This window comes from Phyllostomus discolor, chromosome X (assembly GCF_004126475.2).
Source record: "Phyllostomus discolor isolate MPI-MPIP mPhyDis1 chromosome X, mPhyDis1.pri.v3, whole genome shotgun sequence".
In the NCBI taxonomy this organism is placed as follows: domain Eukaryota; kingdom Metazoa; phylum Chordata; class Mammalia; order Chiroptera; family Phyllostomidae; genus Phyllostomus; species Phyllostomus discolor.
Window position 1 is genome coordinate 39,418,816 of NC_050198.1, and position 21,827 is coordinate 39,440,642.

At 52.8% G+C, this 21,827-nt stretch overlaps 1 protein-coding gene across 3 annotated transcripts in view; it reads right to left on the bottom strand.

Annotated features, from left to right (window-relative positions):
• Positions 1–21,827, bottom strand: part of ATP2B3 (ATPase plasma membrane Ca2+ transporting 3) — a 50,371-nt gene that overhangs the window by 3,503 nt on the left and 25,041 nt on the right. Inside the window, exons 16-20 of one of the 3 annotated variants that reach the window (XM_028523290.2) lie at positions 20,879–21,092; positions 18,973–19,184; positions 17,819–17,926; positions 15,936–16,118; positions 10,549–10,635 (exon numbers count right to left, since the gene is read on the bottom strand). In XM_028523290.2, coding sequence (XP_028379091.1) covers positions 10,549–10,635; positions 15,936–16,118; positions 17,819–17,926; positions 18,973–19,184; positions 20,879–21,092 — 804 coding nt within the window. Of the gene's footprint in view, positions 1–10,481; positions 10,636–15,935; positions 16,119–17,818; positions 17,927–18,972; positions 19,185–20,878; positions 21,093–21,827 lie in introns of all 3 variants that reach the window. The other 2 variants (XM_036016332.1, XM_028523292.2) reach the window with 2 other exon arrangements.

A 21,827-nucleotide genomic window follows, 5' to 3' on the forward strand; every position in this document is an offset into this window, starting at 1 on the left:
CCCTCCCAGCTCTCCTGGCCACAGCCAGCACCTGCCATGCCAGACGCATCTGGCCACCAGTCTCCCTGCTAAGTCCAGTGGCCATTTCTGTGTCTCCATCTTATTTGACCCCTCAAGGGCACTCAACACAGCCAACTGCCCTTTCTGGAAACTTATCTTGGCTTCCCTGACATTGCCCAGGCCTGGCCCTCCTCCTACTTCACTGGCTACTCTGGCCCCATCTCCTTTATTGCTACTTCCTCTGTCCTAGGGTGCCCCAGTGTTCTCGCCGGGCTCTGGCCCTCTTCCTTTCTGACCATACCACCAGGTTCACCTCCTAGCCCTGGACATAACTCTGGGACTCATCTCTCTATAACCAGGGACTGTGGTCCAGACCCTTCCTCAGAGTTCCAGGGTTGAGAGCTTTTCAGCTCCCCACCTGGAGGCATCCATAACTGAAAATGGCCCCACTTTCGATTTGCACCCACTAACCCTGTCCTGACCAGATGCCATGATCCACTGCAGTGATTCCTTGTGTCTCTTTACAGTCCCCTGGCCCACATCTGGGTGCATCTGACTGGATCATCATTTCCCTTATAAGACCTTCTACACATGTATCTCCTACCATCAGAAGCTCTTTGCAATCTGGTGCAACCTGCCCTTCCAGCCTTTCTCATGCTGTGTTCTCCTCTTCTTCACTCTCCAAGACAACTTCTTTCAATCCCTCCACTAGGGCTTTTCTACACCTTGTTACCTGGACATCTCACTAGCATCTGTAGACCTCAGATTAGCGTAACTCCCCACAGGGAAGAGCTTCCCACAATGTCCTACTCCCCAGCCATGGTGGTCCTCTGAGCCCTGCACCTCTTGTAAGACCTTGCTCCTAGAATTAGCCTCATGGTTTCTCTGACCCCTCCCTTCACTGGTGCTCCAACCTCACTTACGTTTATGCTCAAGTCTCACCAGGCTTACAAGTCACAGAGTTGCTGCTTTTCTTTTCTCACTTTCTGGTCCCCAGCCTGAGCTCCCTCTTGCTTCTAGAAGCTAGACACAACAGGAAGGCCTTTGCTGGGCCCCACTCAAGTTAGCTGGCTGAGATGGGGAAGCCAGCCCCTCCCTTTGTGAGTGGGTGAACACAACATGAGTTCCAAAGTCATTCTAGATCCAAGGTTCTAGGATTTGGTTTTCTTGGTTTAGATAAGGTATTGGCAAACTGTGGCCCAAGGATGAACTCTGGCCTTCAGCCTGGTTTTATAAATAAAGTTTTATTGGCACACAGCCACACCCTTCATTTATACAGTGCCTATGGCTGTCTTCGAGATCCAAGGGCAGAGTTGTATCGTTGGGACAGAGACTGGACCTGCAAAGCCCTTTTTTAGAGACTTTTGCTGCCCCCTCATTAGACCATGAATCACACTGTTGACAATGAGTTCCTTTCGACCCTCTAGCATCTGGTCCATAGGCATTACTCCGCCAAGCACAGTGCTCATAGATCGGTTTAAACCAGGCAAGCCTCAGTCTTTCAAGTGCAAAATAGTGAGCCAAAGAGCCCCATAAAATTGAAATTTTCTACCTCCATGTATTAAATTCAGTTAGGATTTTCTCTGAATTTGGTGAAGTTACGTCTTCCAGATTGCAGATGGCCAGCTATTTGCACTTAGTTCCTTATTTCCTGCAGATTAGTTTTGGCAATAGGGGTAACACAGAAATTGAGAATTGTTTGATATTTCTAATAAGAAGAAACAGAATGTACTTTCCATAGTCATTGCAGATATGGCTTCATTATTTGTGCCTTTTCTGGTGCCAGAATTGTGGGGTAGCCACCAGAACATCAGCCATGGCTACATGGTGGTGGCGAAGTCCCCATTGCAGCTGTCGGCCACACCCCTGAAGTCACAGGAATGACAGCAAGCTGCAAGCTGCTGCCCTTGACTCTGGGAGCCTTTTGTGGTGGTTTTACCAGCAATGATCTGGTGACTCTGGTTATACTCTTTCCCCTTGCTGAGCTGGTCCTCTCACTTGGAGCTGGTCATGTGATCAGGCCTAGCCCCTGCTCAAACCCTCTGGTCTCCCTGCACCTGGTTAAACTCCAAAATCTTTGCCCAAAAAGGTTAATGAGCCTTTCCTTTCCCAGCTTCTTCAGAGTGCACCTTGTCGGTGTAATCAAAGACTCACTTTAATGTCTGTCTTGTCACTGGCCTTGGGGGAGGGATTGTGTCTGCCTGTTTGCTGCCTATTGGCACAGAGCAGTCGCTCAATCACCAACAGAGGGTGCCGAGGCTGGCTGCTCAAACATTCTGCAGGTGGGGGCTTTCAGTTGGGTTTGTGCCATCTTGAAAGTCTCTTACAGTTGACCTGCAGGTTCCATTCCCCTGTATTCACATCTTGGGCTATTAACAAAGAGCTTGGCATTTGTCTTATGATGGTGCTTTCAGGCCACTCAACACTGAAGGGCATAGTCAACTCCTGAGATACTGGCTCAGTGAGAAGTGGCAAACATTTCTAAGACACACTCACCCTGGGGAGCCAAGCTTGGACATGGGGTCTGAGGGACATCACTACGGTGGAGTTTAGTGTGTCCCAGCAAAAGTGTGACCAAGACTGAGTGGAACCAGCACCTTTTCCCTGCACATGGCCCCTACTGCCTCCTCAGGCTCTTCTAGCCTGGGGTGGTCCCAGGGATCTAGGGTGGGGTCCTCAAGGCAACCTCTTTATCTCTACCACTCCCAAAGGGACCTCACCTCTCTCAAGACTGTCTATCAATGACGCCTACAGCCCACAGACCACCTTGATGTTAAACATGCTCTCTGTACCACTTCCATCTGTGTCTGTAGCCAGGGCACACCCCTTTCTGGCATGCTAGACTTATGTACCTGCTGTTCCTTCACCTCTCCTCCAATGGGTAATGAGTCATTGAAGAAGGGTACCCTCAGCCTTACCCTGGCCAGCCCTGGCCCTCATCTAGTTTTCCTGTCCCAGTGCAGGGCTCCAGCTGAACTTCAGGGGCACCTGAACACCTGACACAATGCCATACATCAGTGTGTCCTGTGGCCCCCTAGTTCCCAACTTCTTCACAGTGATGCCCTCCCCACCTCTGCTTCTTCTGCCATGTCTACTGGGCCCCTGGAGGCCCCTCAGGATCCACAACCCCTGAGGGCAGAGATTTCACCTGCTTGGTCCCTCTATCTTTTCCAGGATCCTACCTGTGTGGCAGATGTCTTTGGGGTCCCTTCTCTCTGACTGCTGAGTCAGGCCCTGCCCTCCCCCACCTTCTAGTGGGAACTCCAAACATTCAAGGAGGATAATTCAAAAGCAAAAGAGAGGTGTGAAAAGCACTGTCCACTAAAGATGACTCCTAAGGTTATGGTCAAGGCATCTGGGGAGGCCAAGGAGGACCAAGTTGGGCTAGGGCTGGGGCTGGGAGGCTCTCCTGTAGCTTCCTGTCTCACCCTGACTAAGACCTAATGTGCCACCATGCACCCATTTCTTCTTTTACTGCCTGGGTGCCTACCCTGGCCCCTGCACCCATCTCTCTCCCTTCTCTAGGTTACTGCTTTGTCCCATCCTGAAACAGACCCTCTCCTGGCGCCAAAGTGCTCTCTAGCTGCTGGCAACAGCTTGAAGAATGCTATCGGTACTCATGGCTTCTATTTAAATTCATTCTGTTCTCTTCTGCCCCTGTTTCCTGGGGACCCCCTCACTGGACACTTCAGTGCTCCCCATACCTCACCCCTACTTTCTGGCTGGACTTGGGTCTTCAGGTCCTCCTCCTTCCTCTCCTTATCTCTTGTGTCCAGGGGCCCCAGGGCTTGTATTTGGGCCTTTTCTCTCTTTTTATTCACATCCACAAATTTTCTAGGTGCTCCTATCTGCCAATACCAGCTCTCTGCTCACCACTCCCACATCTCCATCTCCAGAACTCTGCTTGCCTCTTCCACTTCGCCTTCCTCCTCCTTGTTCTTCCTGCTGCTGCCCCTAACCTCTGCAGTCTATTCTCAGCATGACAGCCTGCACAATGCCTTTGAACAGAAGCCAGAGCATGCTGCACCCTCCACTGGTCCAAACCCTTCAATAGCTGTGTCTCAAAAGAAAACCCCAAGTCCTGACAGGGCCTGCCTCAGGCCATTCTCTTCCTCTTTTGCTCTCTTCAGCCTATGCCTCCTGGCTCTTCCCCAAGCATGCCAGGCACACTTCTGCCTCAGAGCCTTTACACTGGGGGTTCCCTTTGCTGGGAAGTCTCTTCCACAGTGAGCCTCATGGCTCTACCTTACCTCCTTCCTTGTTTAGAATCAAAACCCACCCATGTCCTTCAGCACCCCTTAGCTCTTCTGCTTCATTTTCTCCCTGATGTGGCTCACCTTCAAACACCCCACACCTCCCATTATTCTCATCTCTGTCTCCACTCTCTCTGGAACGTAAGGCTCCTGTGCACAGGAATCTGTCTGTGTGGTTCACTGATATCCCCAGTGCCTACCATGTCACCTGCACCCAGCAAGGGTTCGGTGGGTGGGGCCTGGCATATATCTGCCATGATGGCTTCACCAGACCATCAGTTCTCTACCCACTTAACTTTAACTAGTCAGCCTGAGTCTCCCCCCAACCCCTGCCCCAAGACCATTACACCTGCCTTTTCCCCTGCTCTGGCCATTCTTCTGCCAGATCATCCCATGCCAGCCTTTTCTCCGTATTTGGAACTCAGTTCACACATCCAGCCTCTGAGAGGCTTTCTCAGACAACCTTTACTTAAAATAGTGCTCCTAACATTTCTCTTGCTCTGCTTTCTTCTCTTTGGAGGCTGGTGACCATCTGCACTTAGTGTAATCTTCCTTCTCTGCTTGCATTTGCTGCCTGCCCCCTGCCCCTTCATGTAAGCCCTGGTCTGCCCTCACCTGAACTGTAAGCTCCACTAGTGGGGGCGGTGGGTGATGCTCCAAACTCACGGGGCCACCCCAGGCACACTGAGCTGAAGCAAAAGGATGCTTGTGTTAGACTCTGCAGTGGCACCCAACTACTGCTGGATGGTTGGGGCTCAAGCAGAGGGGGTGAAGGTCATGGCTGAAAGTGGATGTGCCTGCTTTTGTTCTGACCTTCAGTCACCTGAGTTTGCAGTACAGGTTGGGGTGGGGTTGAGAAGGGATGTGAAAGCAGGGATGCAAGGCAAGGACTGAGGGAACACCCACCCCATTAGAGGAATGCAAAAAGGGAATGAAAAGAAAAGAGGAGAGAAAAATAAAAGCAAAGGCTCTTGAACAAAGATGACAACAGTAACAACAGAAACTGTGCCTGACACCTGGCTTTCCCCACCTTGGGCTGCGGGAGAAGCAGGCTCCAGGGATTGTCACACTTTCTGCCCTCTGCTCCTGTCTCATTGCTGAGGCTCACAGAATTCTTCTGACTCCTGCTCTGCCCTTCTGCCGCTCCCTGAAAGCCCCTACACACTTAATGAATGTGTCTGTCTCTGTACCAACCACCAATACAGAACCTTCTGCAAGAAGAAGGAACCTGTCACCTCCCTTGGCATCAGGGCTTTGGATTTAGAGCAAATTCTGGATACAGCAGCCAGGGAAATCCATGTTTGCCAGAAACTTCAGAGTTCCCAGGTCCTAAAATCTCCCTGCAGGTATGAAGGTGAACCATGACTTGAAAGCAACACAAAAAGGTATGGGGTGATGTACCCACACTTGAAGGGACAGCGAGGGGAAGGCTCCCTTTCCTCACCATGGGATTAGGAAATAAGAAAATGCCAACTCTAGAGCTGGCCCTTTCACTGAGAAATTGAACCCAACCAAATTAAAGACACAGCTTTTGTATGCTGGCAAGGCAAAATACCAGTCAGTGGCTGGTGAGTTTTGTGCACATTTCCTCATCCTGTGTGCACACATGTGTGCCCAGAGCTGGGAGAGCCCAGATTCATGCTGCCAATAATGAACAGGATGCCAAACTGAGCTGACACAGGCATGGTGAGTCCCAGGCTTTTCAGGGGTCAACCTTGCCTCTTGTTCCGGACACGTTCAGATGCAAGGCCTCAAATAAGTCTCCTGAGCTCCCTGGGCCTTGGCTCCCAGCCTTGGTAGTCAGCCTAAAAGTGCCTACTGGGGAGGGCTCAGAGCAGAGGTTTCAGGGTCTTCCCTAGGCAGTGAGCTGCCATGTGCTTTAGAAATTTCCTGGAAAACCCTTCCCTGTGGTTGTAGGAAGGCTAGGAAAGGGCAGAGCTGATGCTGTTCCTAGTGTAGAGACAGTATGCACAACATGAAACAGCTGAGAAAAAATGCAAATATATGATTCTCTGAAACCCAAGTGGGGAGACTTGGCTCTAAATCAATGAACTTCCTGAGAAAGGAGCAAATAAGACTGTTTTTACTTTGCAAAGCTTCTTCCTCTGTGGGACTGCCTCAATGACAGGAGCTGCTGCCTTGTGAATGAGTGAAGAGCATGTTCCAGCAGGGTGTGTCCCAGGAAATCATGGGAGCTCACCTGGCCTGGCTTTGCCAAGTTGGACAGAAGGTTGCAAAAACCAATTAAAATAAAGCAAGTGCCACGATCTGATGCCAGCATGGTTAATCAGAACTAAGTAGCCCTGAGGGAGCCCTTCTGGTCACATCTTACCAAACTTGCCACAGGCCCCTGTCCCTTCTGCTGGGCTGGGTCAGGAGCTCTCTCATGAACCACTGTCACAGTAAACATTCGAGTATTGCGGCCCAGCATTGCTTCAGGAAGGGTTGGGCCAGGCTCAGCTGCCTGTTGGAATGGGAGGGCCATTGGGGTAAGTTGGTGGGGAACAGGCTTTGGGTGTGGCAGTGGAAGGGCTGGAGTGTGTCTGTGTGTGCCAGCTCACACCTGGAGGCAGCCATCCAGCACCCTGGACTTTGCTGCTCATCTCTGGCCACACTCTGGGGGATCCTGATACTCAGCTGGGGAATGTGGTTGGGGCAGAAATGTCAGGGCAGGGGAGACTGACATACCAAGAGGGGATAGGATTTTGTACCCCTTTGGTTTCAAAAAGACTGAAAATGGTTAATAAAGAATGCTGTTTCCCAAGCTACTCATATGGACTGGCCTGAAAGTTGCAGCTGAGGTCCCGTGAAATGAGATGGTGGCCATGAAAGGGAAGGTGCCACACCCTGGACTGGGAATGAAATGGCCATGATGGGGAGTGGCTACCAGGCCAGGCAGGGTGGAGAAATGGGTGAGCAAGTGGTGAGGAGGCACCCAAGGCCATCCTGGACCTGGGGGGTAATTGTGTGCGACCAAAAGAGTGGGGACTGTGTTGGGATTCCTGAGTCCCGAATGGGCAAAGATGCATGTGTGCCTGTAGGTGTGGGATGCCTGGGGGATCACAGGTCGGCTACAAAGGGTGGGCAGGGGTGGATGTGGACACACTGAGTCCCAAGACCCACAGCCTCTCTGGCTTCCCCTGGTCACCCCTCTGGGGAGTGCTCCTCTCCCTGTGGCTCCAAGGACATTCTCCAGACACTTCCTGCATTGGTGCTATGCGCTTGGGCTAGTGTTGATGAGCAAGGTCACATATCACTGTGGCCCTCAGGCTCCTTGTCCACACTCTTACATTGGGCCTTCCACCTGGAGAGCCTGAGGTTCTCACTGGAAGTGGTGCCAGCCCAGAGGCTGGGGTGTGCTGGAGAGACTTGTCCCAGCATGTGGGATAAGCGCAGACTGGCTGGGAGGTGGGCAAGGAAGAGGTAGGTTTTCCTTATGTAACCTTGTGACCCACAACTACTGCACCTCCTAAAATGCTGCCTCTCGGCTAGGCTGGGAACTCTGTTGAGGCCAGCACCCTGCTTTCCTTCTGGCAAATTCCAAGAGAGGGTGAAGGCCTGGAGCTAGCCCCGATTCTGCTAGGCCTTCCTCTGAGGAGGGTGCTGGTTCTGGTGATTTCTTGGGGTCCTTGCATCTCAGACTGGTGGGGGGGGGGGGTTGGTTCAGAGTTCCAAACCAATCTGCCATACGGTGATGATGACAGGAAGCAGTTGGGGTCGGTGGCTTCCAGAAGCAGGTGTGTCCCCCGGTGTTGTCTGGTCCTCCAACCAGCATGTTTCTCCACAGCAGGGTCCTTACTGAGTTGCCACCACTTAACTGGGATGAGCCTTTTAAGCCAACCCTTGTGGGGACATCAGGACTCCCTTGCTGTCACACTGGCACCCTCCTTAGACACCAGGTGCCCAAGCTCTCACTGGGGCCTTCCCACCTGCTCCCTGCCCAGCAGCACATGGTGTGGAGGGGACAGCGACCCTTCTTGTGCTCACATGGTAGTTGGTCCCCCTGGAGTAGCTCATGACCAGTGGGAGAGGTGGCACTGCTGGAATACTGGAAATGGGAAGGTGGGGTGGAGTGGGGGTGGGTATGGAGAATAGGTGGTTACAGAAGGAAGGAAGGTACTAGGAGCTGAGGAAGAGAGGAGAGAGAGAGAGGCAGCCCCCAGAGAGAAAGCTGGAGGAATTCAGAGGGAGCTATGAACCAGCAGGCCTCACTAGGAGCACAGAGGGGAGGCCTGGGCTGACTCAGAAATGGGGAAAGGCCAGAGCTATGGAGAAAGCCTGAGGGGTGTGTGCAGTGGGGTCTGTGTTGGCTGCTTTCCTCTCAAGTCAACAGAAAGGCAGCTGGACAGAGGCAGAAAGTGCAGAGAGAGATGGCAAAGAAACATGTGGAAGAAGTCAAGGGGGAGGGAGGGACAGGAGCAGGTCAGCATGTGCCCCTCGTGTAGACCCACGCCCCCTTTTGTCCCCACATTCCCAGGAAGGAAGGTGCTGCTGTCCAGCCAAGGCTTGGCTGAGGCACTCCTAGGAGGCTGTGTGCCATGTCTGCTCTTAACTTACTGTGGCTGAGCCTCCTGTAGACCTCTCTGGGTGGATTGGTGGCAAGGTCCCTCTGGGACAAGGCCAGAGCATTCCAATTCACCTGTGACATCTGGCGGCCAATAGTTGTGGCCCAGGTGGGAAGCCCAGTGAGTATGAGAGGGAGATGGAGGTGGCTGTGCCCTGTGGTTTGGAGAAGGGGTGTGTATGTGTGTGTGCACGCACACACTGTTTCCGAAGGGGGCAAGGTGGCCCGGCGGGGACTGGTGCGGCTCACATCCCTTCCTTAAAGGGCAGAGTGGCCTGAAATGACAGCTTTAGCAAGAGGAGGGACGCCCCCCACTGGGACCTCTCACCAGTTCCTAAAAAAAAGAAGAAAAGAAAAGGAAAAGGACAAGACAAGACAAAAGAAAAAAGGAAAAGAGATGAAATCAAGCAAAAGAAAATCCCAGGGTCTGGTGGGGGAAACAGCGTGGTTAATGACTCCCGTCTGTGGGGAAGTAGTGTGTTCTCGGAGGTGAGAGCTCCCGGGTCTCACTGGAAGGAAAGGAAAGAGGTAGCATCGAACCATCCTGGCAGGGGCTGTGGGCTCATACTCGAAGGTTTACTGTTTGGTTTTTGAAATCTCAAGTTTGTTACAAGAAGCAGGCTGCCCTGGGTGGGAGCAGGGGGGCCATGCCATTCCCTGGGCTGGGGGGTTCTGTGGTCTAGTGGCTTGCCCTTTGTCTTTGTGAAAAGATGTAATTAGGGATGTTTCTATCTCTTTAGGGCAGCCCCTGGTTCTCTTTCAAATGTGATGGACATGGCATGAACTTTTCATTGGAACATATAGAAGGGAATTTGTATCTCCCAGTTTCTCAAAGGAAGGAAGAGAAAGGGTGGACTAGATTGGGTTAAGACCTTCCAATGCTGAAGCCTGTTTGAAAAGAGTGAAGGTGTTTTGGGAACACGTGGAAATGTAGTACAGTGCAGGCTTGGAGCATGAGGAAGGCTCCAGCTCATGGTATCTCGGACATCTCTAATACCCGGTGGGGTTCAGGACAAGGTCATATGGGACAGGTAGCACCTGAGCAGGAGCAGTTGACCACCACCAACCCCACCTGGGAACATGTGACAGTGGCTTCCTGAAGCTCACATCAGGTCTTGTGCCTTTGGAAACCACCTCAAGGAGAGTTCTGGAAGCTAACACTTTAGTCCCCAATAGGTGGGGTGGATTCTTCTGCTGCAAATAATGCCAAAAAGGCACTTGCCTTCCCCTCCAGCCCTGGAAGGTGGCCCTGAGCCTGCTTGCCTCCCTTTCACTGCCCCACCAAACACCGACCAAGGTCCCACCCTGACACCAGACACCACCAGAAGCAGCCAAAGTTCATGAAGAACCATCGGCAAGTGCAGACAAGTTCAAGAAAAGAAAACCAATGACAAAAGGAGCACTAAATGAAAACCAAAAAACCAAACAAAGAAAAGGACAGAAGGTCCAGCAGTGCCATGGATTCAGTACATTTCTAAGAGAATATGGCTTTGGAGAGATACACCGTCTGAGTGGGAAGGACTGGACAGGGCAATAAAGAAAGAACGGAAAAGCCACGGTGAGCGGAGGATGCAAGACTGGAAAAAAGAGAAGGAAGAGTTGGGGAGGCTTTTTTTCTCCCCCAGAGATGCCATTTATGAGAGAAAAGGGGACTCAAGACTCACTCCCAGCGGCACTGGTGGGATTGGCAGCAGAGAGAATTACGTGAGTAGGGGTAGAAAGATTGGTTACGTCATGGAGCTGGCTGAGGACTGAAGACCGCCGGCGCACGGCACCCTGAAATGAACCGCTTCTCTTGAAGGTACTCACTACCTCCATCTGTGGGAGAGAAAATGAGATAAAGTTTGGCTTGCACTGTTGTCCCGGCTACTGCACAGGGGTGGGGCTGGGCAAGGACAAGGACCACACTGGGCACATATCGTGACAGCAAAGCCTCATCTAAGTTACCCAGCTCCCTGGCAAGGCCATGGCCATGGCCCAGGCTGGCTTCTGTGTCATCCACCAAGAGAGGTTTTGCTGAGCAAAATAATTAGTGCTCAGAAGACTGGGAGGGCGGGTGGTTAGTAACCAGGTACACTGCAAACACTGAGTCATTTGCATTCACAGTAAGCTCATGGCAAGCCACTTGTCAATAAATACCTGTGTCTGGCAATACTTTTTATCCTAGGTCAGTGGTTTTCAACCTTTTTTTTTTCTGCCCCAACAAACCTGAGGGATATGACATGCTTCTATTAGAAATAAGGCTCCCTGTGGCAGCGCTCCTTGATTACACAGCAGGGGGACAGGAGCCCTTCCTTGGGCATGTCCTTCATTTACATGATGCCTCACCTTGACAACCTGCTTTGGCCCGCTGGGAGGTGGGGCCATCACTCTCCTTCTACTGCTCATTCAAGTGATTGAAGGGCACTCGGGGAAACCTCAGTGGAAGAATGGATTTAAAAAGAGGGGGAGGGAGCCACAGGCATGATGAGAGGGAAAGCAGAGAGCCTAGACTCTGGGGAACAGACTTGGCTTTTTGCTTTGTCCTCACCCTTTAAATTTCCTAGGAGTCAAAAGGGAAGTGGGTCTTTGGAAAATGAGAACCATGTGGGTGAACTTGCTGGGAGTTGCTGTGTCTTTGGACTTCCTGACCCAGCCTTGGACTGGTATGGAGGCCTAGGGGCAGATCAGACCCAGGTGTGGGGTTCCAAGGAATTGCATCTGAGTGGCCACAGTGAATGCCCTGCCATTGTGAGACCATGTGCCTAGATTCTGGTAGGCCAGCCCAGTGTGGCACACTTTTGGCCACGTCTTTGGGAACATCCTCAGTGCGGGAGTGGGGGGCAATATTTGGTGTCTTAGAAGGTGGATCTGGTTTCTGGATAGTGCTCTATAGTTCATTGGATGATGTGAACAGCAAAGCAAGTATGCATTTCTGGAGCCCAGAGCTTACTGTGTACCTGCTTTGGGCCCAGGACCTGCCCCACCCTCAAGCCCCGCAGTGGCTATGAGGTGGCTACCAGTTCAGTGGGGTATCTGACATAGGGCCAGGCTTCTTGGAAGAAGTCAGTGTGAGTGCTCAGACTGTCCCTACCCGAACCACAATGAGCATGTCTGTCATTCAACCCTTGGGCATGCTACAGAAAAAGCTTATTGTCATGTATTCAGCTGCTGAGGTCCCCTTCTGCCCAGCACATTCCCTCCCTTGATCAGGGGAACCTCATGACCAGGACTGACACCTGTGAGGAAGGCATACTGTCTCTTTGGGAGGGGGCGTGTCTTCTCCTTACAATGGGCAGATGTTCCTGAGGCTATGGAGATAGGCCTGTCTCAAGAGGGGACTCTTACTGTGGCAAAGGTGATGAGGGAAGGGAAACATGCCCTTACTGCCTCTGACTTGGCCTCTCCATGTGGCCTCCTGATGGATTGATGGCATCAGTCAAAATACTGCAGAACTTTCACCCATCCTCCACTCCTGGAAACCCAGTTGCTGCCGAAGCTTCTCATTGCTTTATAATAGAATGTGAAATACACTGTGTCATGAATGCTCTGAAAAGTTCCATGTTCTGGATTTCAAGGACTGTTTTTTTTTTTAAATTATGGAATGGCATCCTAACGATCTGATGCATTTATAAGTTAGTATGGAATGATTTTGAGAGCAAGTAGCAGGTTAGAAATGCCTTCACTTAGCAACATAAAAAGTTGTTCTGGCCTCTGAAATCTGGGGAGCAATTCTGTGGTTCACAAAATCTAGAAACCTAGGGCCAACTTCCTAGACAAATGTTTCTCTTAGCTTGGGGTGTACCTACAACCTGGGGGGATTTATTTCTTATTTTCAAGCAGGTATTTTGAATAACAAAGAACACTGTTAAAAAGTGAGCTAAAGTACCATTTGGTTCAGCATTGTTGAGAAGAGTGGCAAATCTGATGTGACAAAGCCAAGATCTTATGCAGGAATGAGTAGCTCGATGGAGAGAGCGTGGAGTGCACCAGACGGTCAGGGGATGGAGACTTGGACGTCAGCAGGCCCATACTGTCACTGGGTGACTTTGGTTAAGTCCCTTCTCTCTGAGCCCATTTCCTCTTGTGTAAAGGAGGGACCTGACTGGCAAATGTCTGTATGGACAATTGCAGTTTGAACAACCTGGAAATCTAAGACTTCAACTGCGGGGACCCGCGCTCTAGTAGCCTGGCAGCAGTGGCAGGCCCAAGGGCCCATAGGCACAAAGAAGACACACAGGTGGTCAGGACACTACTGACCTCCCCTGAGATGCTTCAGATCAGGGCAGGGTTGCTGCCTCAGCTGCTAGAAAAGCTAGGCTCACCATCTTTGATTCACTGATGAAAGCAAAAAGGCTGATCAGGGGCACAAGGTGCTGCTGCATTCCCGCCCACCCCTACCCCTGCCAAAGCTCAAACCAGTTTCAGGCTCTGCATCACAGACAGACAAGAGCCCATCTGGGCCAGGCCAGGGTGGATATGGGCTCACAGTTGAGTGGCCAGAAGGCAATGAGGAGACCTAGACATCTGGCTACAAAGGCTACTCCCATTATTCTACCAGGCACTCAGTGTTCTGCTAACCTATGACATTCTTCCCTGGCCACATGGGCTTAAGTGCTCGGCACACCAAGAGAAATGAGCTGGAGTCCTGGCCTGCTTCTCCACTGCAGAAGTCCCTTGGACCCCCAGGGAGCTCCTTAAACATGGAGTTCTTTTTGCCCCCACACCCAGCCCTAAAGGATCCCAAGCTCTTGGGGGTGGTCCTGGACTCTGTAGCTTTGGAAAGTTCCCTGGGGTATTCTGCTCCTCACTTAGTTCAGCACCCTGGGCTGGGTTCACAGATGGCTGGTCATGGGGAAAAATAACTGCCATAGCTGTGTGTGCCAATGGTCCACGGTGATGGAAGGAAGTGGACTCTGAGAAGGCTTCACAAGGCAGTGGCCTTTGGGTGGTATGCTGCAGGATGAGGAGGGGCCCCAAGGGGACATGGCCGGATCTGGGGAGGCCTGGAGTCCAGACAGTGGCCAGCATGGAGGCACAGTGAAGCAGGTAAGCAAAGCACACATCTGGAAAGGCAGCAGGGATTACAGGGGCACAGGGTGCAGGGGGTGACACCAAGGGGCAAGGGCTTACAGGGCAGTATCTGGACCCTGGACTTCACCTTTAGGACAGGGAGAGGGGCTACACAAGCAAAGGTATGGGGAGTGGTTTGGGGGGTGCCGAGATGACCAAAGGCTGGCAGAGCAAGCAGGAGGCTGAGAGTTCATGGACAGAGTTGAGCCTGGAACCTGGGGAAGAGAAGAGGGGTGCCTGAGGCTAAGCCCCATGAGCCGCCCCCCAGGGACTGTGCAGCAGCCATGTGCACTGGGAGGTAGCATTAGACTTGGGGTGGTACAGGCACAGGCTGCCAAGGAAGGATGCTTTGGGTACGTTTCGTGGAAGATTCTTTGGGATGAGTCTGTGGCACTGTGTGACAGGCTGGAGGGCAGATATCAGGGAGAGATGTGTCTCAGTTCTTGCCCCAGACCAAGGTGCCCAAGGCAGGAAGTTACCTACATAAACTTGAGAAGGGCCAGATGGTATCCTTCTTTCTGGTAGGACCCTCAGGAGGAGAAGCAATTGGAGCTAGGTCAGGAGCCATGGGGCTGGGGGTCCTCGAGTGGAGGTGAGGCAGCAGGAAGCATAGCAAGAGCAGGGGCTGGCTAAGCTGAGAGGAGGTTCAGAGGCCCAAGGTGGCAGTAGGACTAGGGACTTGCATTCGAGGAGGCAGAGCTGAGCTGGTGAGCCATGCTAGTGTACCAGGCGTGCAGGGAGACTGGAAGAGGGTTTGAGATGTCTCTGGGGCTCTGGAGTCACTAGTCAGGAGCTGGGGGGCTGGGAGGAGGTGAGCTGGGGGCTATAGTGCCTATGGTCTGGGCTGAACCTGGTGTGTGTACTGTGAGTCATCTTGGTGTGAATGTGGCACTCTGGGGTTCTTGGCTGGGCAAAGGAAGAGCTGGTCAGTGGTGGGCACCAGGAACTGGCCAAGAAGACCAGCATCCATGGAGCCTAGTGGGGCAAGTTGGCAGGGGCTGAAGGAGAAGCTGAATGAAAGGGGGCTGCAGGTGACTCAAGTGGGCTGAGTGCTAAGGGCTGAGGGTCAGGGAGGATCCCCCATAGGTGGGGCAGCTCTCAGCCGCTTCTCCTTCTTTCCCCATTGGGTCCAATGCCCCTGGGTCCATGGGATTTTCAACACATGAGGGTCATGGCAGGGTAGACTGATGTCTCAGCGGGAGCCTGCGGTGCCAGGCAGGAACAGAAAGTGAGGTGGAGAGGGGACTGCAAGTCACCAGGGAGAGCAGGGATGACAGTACTTCCAGAAGGGCTCTGGGAAAAGCTTCAAAGCAGTAAGGAAGGAGGGACAGCCTGATCCTGAGAACCATAAGGATGCCTTGCAGACCTTGACATGAACCTCTGGGATGCTGAGGGCAGAGGCTAGGCTGTGATGGGATCACAAGTGAGTGTGTGGGAACACCATGGAGAGACAGCAAGTATGGAACATTCTGGCAAGAAGGCTGGCTGGGAAGAGTTGGGAGCAGAGAGCAGGGCAGGCTCTGCCAGGTGGTATCCCGTGAAGCCTTGGCAAATGGCCATGGCTGGGCAATCATTGTGGCTGCGTGACTTTATAGAGGGCTGTGTCCCTGGTATTTGTAGAGTGGTATGAACAGAAAGGCTCAATGAATGGTGAGCTTGCCAAGGGCAACTTGAAATGGGCATCTAGGTCATCCTGTGAATGTCCCTTTTCTGTGACCTGGGGCAGTTTCTTCTAAATACAGGGAGGCCCAGCAGCTCCTCATAGCCCCCAGAGAGACAGCCACTGGTCACAGCACACACCTGTAGCTGATACCTGTTCTCACTATGGGGAGGGCCACCTGCGCTCTGAGGGAGGTGTCAGGGACAGGCCATCTCAGTGCCACAACTGCTGGTGAGTACATCTGTGGATGGCATAGGGACACTAGCAACTGCCCTTATGATCGTGGCTGTGATACCTAAGGGTTTCCCTGTCAGTCTCAGGCTCACCTCACCCACTCCACCTCTTGTTTGCTTGCCACCCTCTGGAGGCAGAAAAGCCAGAGTAAGCTAGTGGCATGGCAGCTTACCTGTGTCTGGATCCGGTTGAGTCCCCGGAACCAGAGGATCTGGCCTCTGCGGAGCTCCCGCTCGGCATGGTCAATCTCTTCTTCCCCCTCGGCCAGCTCCTCGTCGGTCATCTCATCCTTCCCAGGTCCGTGCCCTGCTTCCTTCAGGCACTTGAGCTGGCTGGTGGGAATGGTGGCGATGACCTAAGGGGCCAGAGGTGAGGGACAACAGGCAGAGGTGGTCATCAGAGCAGTGCTGGGCTCTTCAGGGTGGGAGCTCTGCTGGGGCCCAGAGGGGACCCAGACTGCTCATCTCCCTCTGACAATGTCTGAGGCCGATATCTGTGTCTCCCCATACTTGGGACTGGACATTCTTTCCTTGTCCCTGAGGCTACATTCCTGGGCCACTTTTGCCTGTTGCCAAATCCATTCTTCAGAGGGAGAGCCAGCCTTTTTCCTCTGGAGGGCTTTGTTTCCCGTGTTTAACCAAAGAGAGCAGACCCAGAACAGTCCCTGGGGAGCTGAGTGTGGAGTATTTCCCAGAAAGGAAGCAGTGATATGGCTGGATGCCAGGGTCATAGGCTGGGAAGTGCAGGTGGGCTTGCAGCATGCCAGTGTGCATGCCTATGGCTCCTCCTTGTTGTCCCTCAGCCACCCAGAGAGCCAGAGGAGCATGTGATGCAACCTTCCCACATAGTGTGTGAACTAAGGGATTTGCCTTACCAGAGGGAGCTCTGGACTCGGCCCCTAGTCCTTGGGAGGGGACCTGTAGGGCCCTGGCAGTCCTGCCTAATGAGAATGTCTTGGTTTGCTGGGCCAAGGGTCCTGCCAGGTAGTCTGTGCCGACAGACTGCTTTCTGCTGGGGGCTTGGATTGAACATATGTGCTTGACCTGCGGGGGCTGGAGACTGAGTGGCTGAGGTCAGCCATGTGGCTGCTCCAGGCCTGCAGGACTGACTCCCAGTAAAGTCCCTGGGCACCACTGCTCAGAGGGGTTGCCCTGGTGGCAGCCCTCCGTGCATGTTGTCACACATCATTGCTGAGATACTGTGCTGTCTGCATGACTCCACTGGCGGGGGACCTGGAAGCTCGCTCCTGGTCTCTCCTGGACCTGCCCTGTGTATGCTTGATCTTGGACTTCCAGCTTCTAGAGCTGTTCGAGAATACCCTCTGATGTTTAAGCCATCCAGTCTGTGGTATTTGCTGTGGCAGCCCGAGGTGAGCAACACAGGCAAGGTGGTTCCTGGACCCAGCACCCTACACCAGTGTTCTAGGTCTCAGGGAATATGCTTTCACAGGCCTGGGCCAGATCCTCCTGTGCTCTGAGCTGCCCCAGCACCCAGGCTCCTTCTTCTTGACTTCATCCCCAGGAGTTGTGCGCTCCCCTCTGCTCATGGCTTTAACTACAGCCCACAGAGCTTGAGATGTCAGAGTTTCACTTTCCATCAACTCAAAGTATTTCCTCATTTCTCTGGAGATTTTCTTTTTGCTTGTGGAGGATTTAGCAGGATGTTGCGTTTTCAAATTTGTGGGGATTTTCCCAGGCACCTAGTTTTAAGGGGTGATTTTCAGGTCCTAGCATCGAAAGAGGAGTGACGGGTGGTTTTGTCAAGGCCCTGTGACATTGCAGCCATGGCCCTTTGCCTTCTCTCTGCTGATATTGTCACTTGTGGCCTTGCACCTGAGTCATGGCCTGTCCCAGGTCTGAGTCCTGCTGAGTGTGCCACCCACCAGAATATGCTGCAGGTTTTCCCAGGCTTGGGCTCTGAGGCTCTGGAGCAGGGAGCTGGGGCACAGGTCCCTGGGCCTCCTATGATTCCCTCGCCTTGTGCCCAGCACCAGCACTGTTGCAGAGCAGACAGAAAGGGGGCCAGACTATGAAAGCTGATGAGGCAGACACTCACCTGTCCCCAGACCAGCTCCCCAACGCCAACAAACAGGCACCAGAGCCACTGCTCCGTGGACAGGGGGGAGCAGCTGAAGGGCTTTCCACCAAACTGGACGATGACAATCTGCAGGAGAGGGGTGGGAGGGAGGCGGGTCCAGCCGACACACCTACTGATACCACCCCCTCCTCCAGCACTCAGGGCCCATCCTGCCATCCAGGCTGGCCTTGCCGCCCTGCTCAGAGACTCAGAGGGGCTGTTGGTTTTCCCAGGTAGATGGGCTTAGCAGGTGAGCCACATTTCCAGCTTCTGTAAACTGGATGCTTAACATCTGCCCTGAGTGCATATACTGGACACATCTTGCTCTGAACACCCTGGTGACATGTCTGAGCCACCTTGCCTGAGCCTCCTGCTTCCTCATTGCCTCCTCCTTGTGAGGAAGCCTCCACCCAGTGGTGAGTTTTTAAAATACAGACCAACTGCCTCCACTACTAAGCTGTCACACTTCAGGCCACTGTCCCCAATCCTATTCACCCAGGGCCAGGTTCCAGATAACCAGGAACAGCCCTCTGTCCCAGAACCCTGAAATCACTCACGTGAGCCTATCCTTAGCCTGCTCACCCTGTGTCACAGTTCCCCCCTTAGGAACTGCAGTAAAGGCTGTTTCTTGCCCACAGCTCCCTGTTCCCCCTCAGCCTCCTGACTGACCCAGGTGCTTTCCCGGCAGTCCCCCATGGTGTGACAGACCCCCTCCTCCGAGAACTGTGAGGAACAAAGTATTTGGGCCTGTTGGCCTCACTATACATCACATTTTTGGTTAGTATACCCTCTGTTCAAATACTCAGCCCCCTCTGGAGAGCTGACTGGCCAGCCTGTCCACAGCACTGTGGCAGGCAAAGGTCTGTGTGTCAGCACTGGTGACAAGCACATCTCCAAAGGAAACTTGTGGAGTTATGGTAGCCTCCCACCAATGAATCCCGTGTTAGAAACAGCAGCGGCAGACCCAGAGGGACCTGTAAGGAGATCAGGGCTGAGAAGGCCTGCTGAGCCCCTCTGGATAGTAGCAGGTGGACCCAGGGTCTGGCTTGCTTTGATTCACTCAGAGGCCACCAGCAGGGGACATGGTTGCCTGCTCCCCCACCTTTTCCAGGAATGAAGCCACTTCTCCTTACCTGGATTGCAAAGGTGCCGAGGACAATGGTGCAGAAGATGGGGTTGCCAAAGATGCCATGGAAGACATTGCGCTCACCATGGATCTTTCGGGCATTGATCTCATTGAAAAGCTGCATCATGACGAAGGTGTTGAAGATGATGGTGTAGTGCTCCGAGGGTGGTGAATGCAAGGGTGCATTCCTCCCACTGTCGATGTCGAAGAAAAGCTCTCCTGCAAGTCGAGGGGCACGTGAGGGGACAGGGCCCCAAGCCAGGCACAGCCCTGACCCCTCTGTGAGACAACTGTAAGGGGGGAGTAAGGAGTCCCTCACCCCACAGGGTGACAGCCAAGGTGAGAGGACGGCACTGAAACTGGAACCACAAGGGCAGGGATGGAGTTGAGACAGACACCTGGCTCATCTTTTCCTCATTCGCCTGCTGGGTCCAGTGGGGGGTGGGTTGGGAAGGAGTCACAGGGCTGCAGGCTGCAGGGCAGCCCGGCCCTCCTCTGCTCTGCCTCTAGGACACAGGTGGCAAGCACAAGGCCCATGGGCCAAATCCTGCCCTCTGCCTTATTTTATCGGCCTGGCACCTTGTTTCTACCCAGCGGCAGCATTGAGCTCTCGCTTAACAGTTAAGGAATAGTTACATTTATACAGTCCTAAAATTACATTCAGCCCTTTGAAGGCAACTGCGAGGCTGATGTGGCCCCCAGTGAAAATGAGTTTAATACCCCTGCCCTAGGACAAGGCAGCCAGCCTAGGTTCTCGGGCAGGCTACGAGAGGCTTCTGCTCCTAATAAATGAGAAAAAGGTCCCCCAGAGGACCTCTAGATACTGATCTTTGGGTCCCCCTGACCATGAGTCCTGCACACCGAGCTTTGAATCTGCCCCTAGGAATATGTGCTAAAAGCTGAGCCTCACCACGCTCTGGAGTACTGTGATGGTGACCCAGGCCACCCCATGGTCTAGGGTCGCAGATACATGGAGAGCACTTTGGCATAAAGCACTCTGACAGACAGACAAACCACCAAATGTACCCCATATATAAATAAAGAAATCTGCTCAGTGGAGCCTGCCTGACACAGAAGAAAACTTGGAGGAGGACTGGACAACTGACACTGGCACCAGGCTTCCAAGGAGCAGGCAGTGTGCTGGAGGGCTTGATGCCCTCCATATCTGGGCTGCAAGCACAGCCAGTGGCTGGGGACCCCATGGCTTTCACCCTGTGCAACCTCCATGCAGACACTCTCCATCAGTCCTTCCCTCTGCTGACCACACTCCTGCCTGTGCCTTCTCTCCCCTCCCCTGCCCTCTCCTTCCTTCATGTTTTCTGACCCTCTCTTGCCCCTTCCCTCCTCTCCTCCTTCTCCACACCCCTGTCCCTCTTCCCCTTCCCTCCTCCACCCCCCGTCCTGCTCTCCCTCTTCCTCCTTATCCTTCCTTTCTTTACCTCTTCTTTCCCTCTTCTCCCTCCTCCTCTCCTCTGCCCTCCAGCTTCCCTTCTTTGCTACCCTTCCTCTATCTCCTTTCCTTCTCCCTCCTATCCCCTCCTCCTTCCCTCTGTCCCTCTTCCTCTCCCCCTTCCCTCCTGTTCCTCCTCTCCCACAGCTTCCAGCAGAGTGTTCTGGTCATTGTCCCCTGGAGAAATAGTCATGGGGTGAGTGGACAGATGGGTGAATGATCTGGATCTGGGTGTATGATGAGAAATGCCACCAGCTCTATGGAGCAGTGAACAGTTTCTCAGCTGCTCAGGGGCCAGTGACACCTAGGTGGGGCATACACAGAGAGGAACGGCTGGAAGTGAGGACTGAAGGGACCTCAGTGCAAATTGGGTCCCCGGGTGCTCATCTGTGCCTTCCATCAGCACACAGGGTTGGAGCCGGAGAGGTCAGTAACAGAGCAGTGTGCCTTTGAGCCAACCTACCCACGAACAGCAGCGTGAAGATGATGGTGAGCTGATAGACCGCATGGCCTAGGATGTTCTTCATCATGGTTCGGGAGATCAGGGGCTTGTCTCGGCCATATGGCTTCCGCAGCAGCAGCGACTCAGTGGGTGGCTCTGTCGCCAGGGCCAGAGAGGCAAATGTGTCCATAATCAAGTTCACCCACAACATCTGCACAGCTTTGAGAGGAGAGTCCTGTGGAGAGGAGGCGGTTACCCCAAGGTGGGGCTGGGAACCCCACCGGCACCCAACCCCAGGGAAGAAAATCAGCTCAGGATCAATGTCACTGCAATTTCATTTCATCAAAAATGCAGCAAACCCAATCTTCCCATAAAATGTTTTCTTATGGTTAGCAGAGAGATTTTCACTGGGCTTTCTGATTTCTGCTTTTAAAATGTTGCCAGTTTGCCTCCTGTCAACTGGTGGCAATGATCTAGATTCTAGAAGGTGTGCTCCAAATTGTTAGCAGGTTGATAGTTGCCCCAGACTGTGAAAGAGCCTGACTAATGGGGTGGTCTCCTGGTCTCCCACATCCAAGGGGCAAGAAGAGGTAGAAACTCTGCAATGGACCTTCTTTCTCCTCATCATCTCTGAGTTTGTTGGTTAAAAATAAGACTCACAGAAGCCAGACACCAAGGACCACATACTGCATGATTCCATTCTTATGAAACTTCCAGAACTGACAGATCCACAGAGACAGAAAGCAGGTGAATGGGTGCCAGGGGCTGAGGAAGGGGAGAGTGGGGAGTGATTACTTAGTGGGTATAGAGGTGATAAAAAAGTTCTGAAATGAGATAAAGGTGATGATTGCACAACATTTTGAATGTACTAAAAACACTGAATTGTACACTTTTAAATGGTTACATTGGCTATTATGCTGCAGTTTATGTTATACAAATTTTATCTCAATAAAAAACCTTTGAGAGGGAT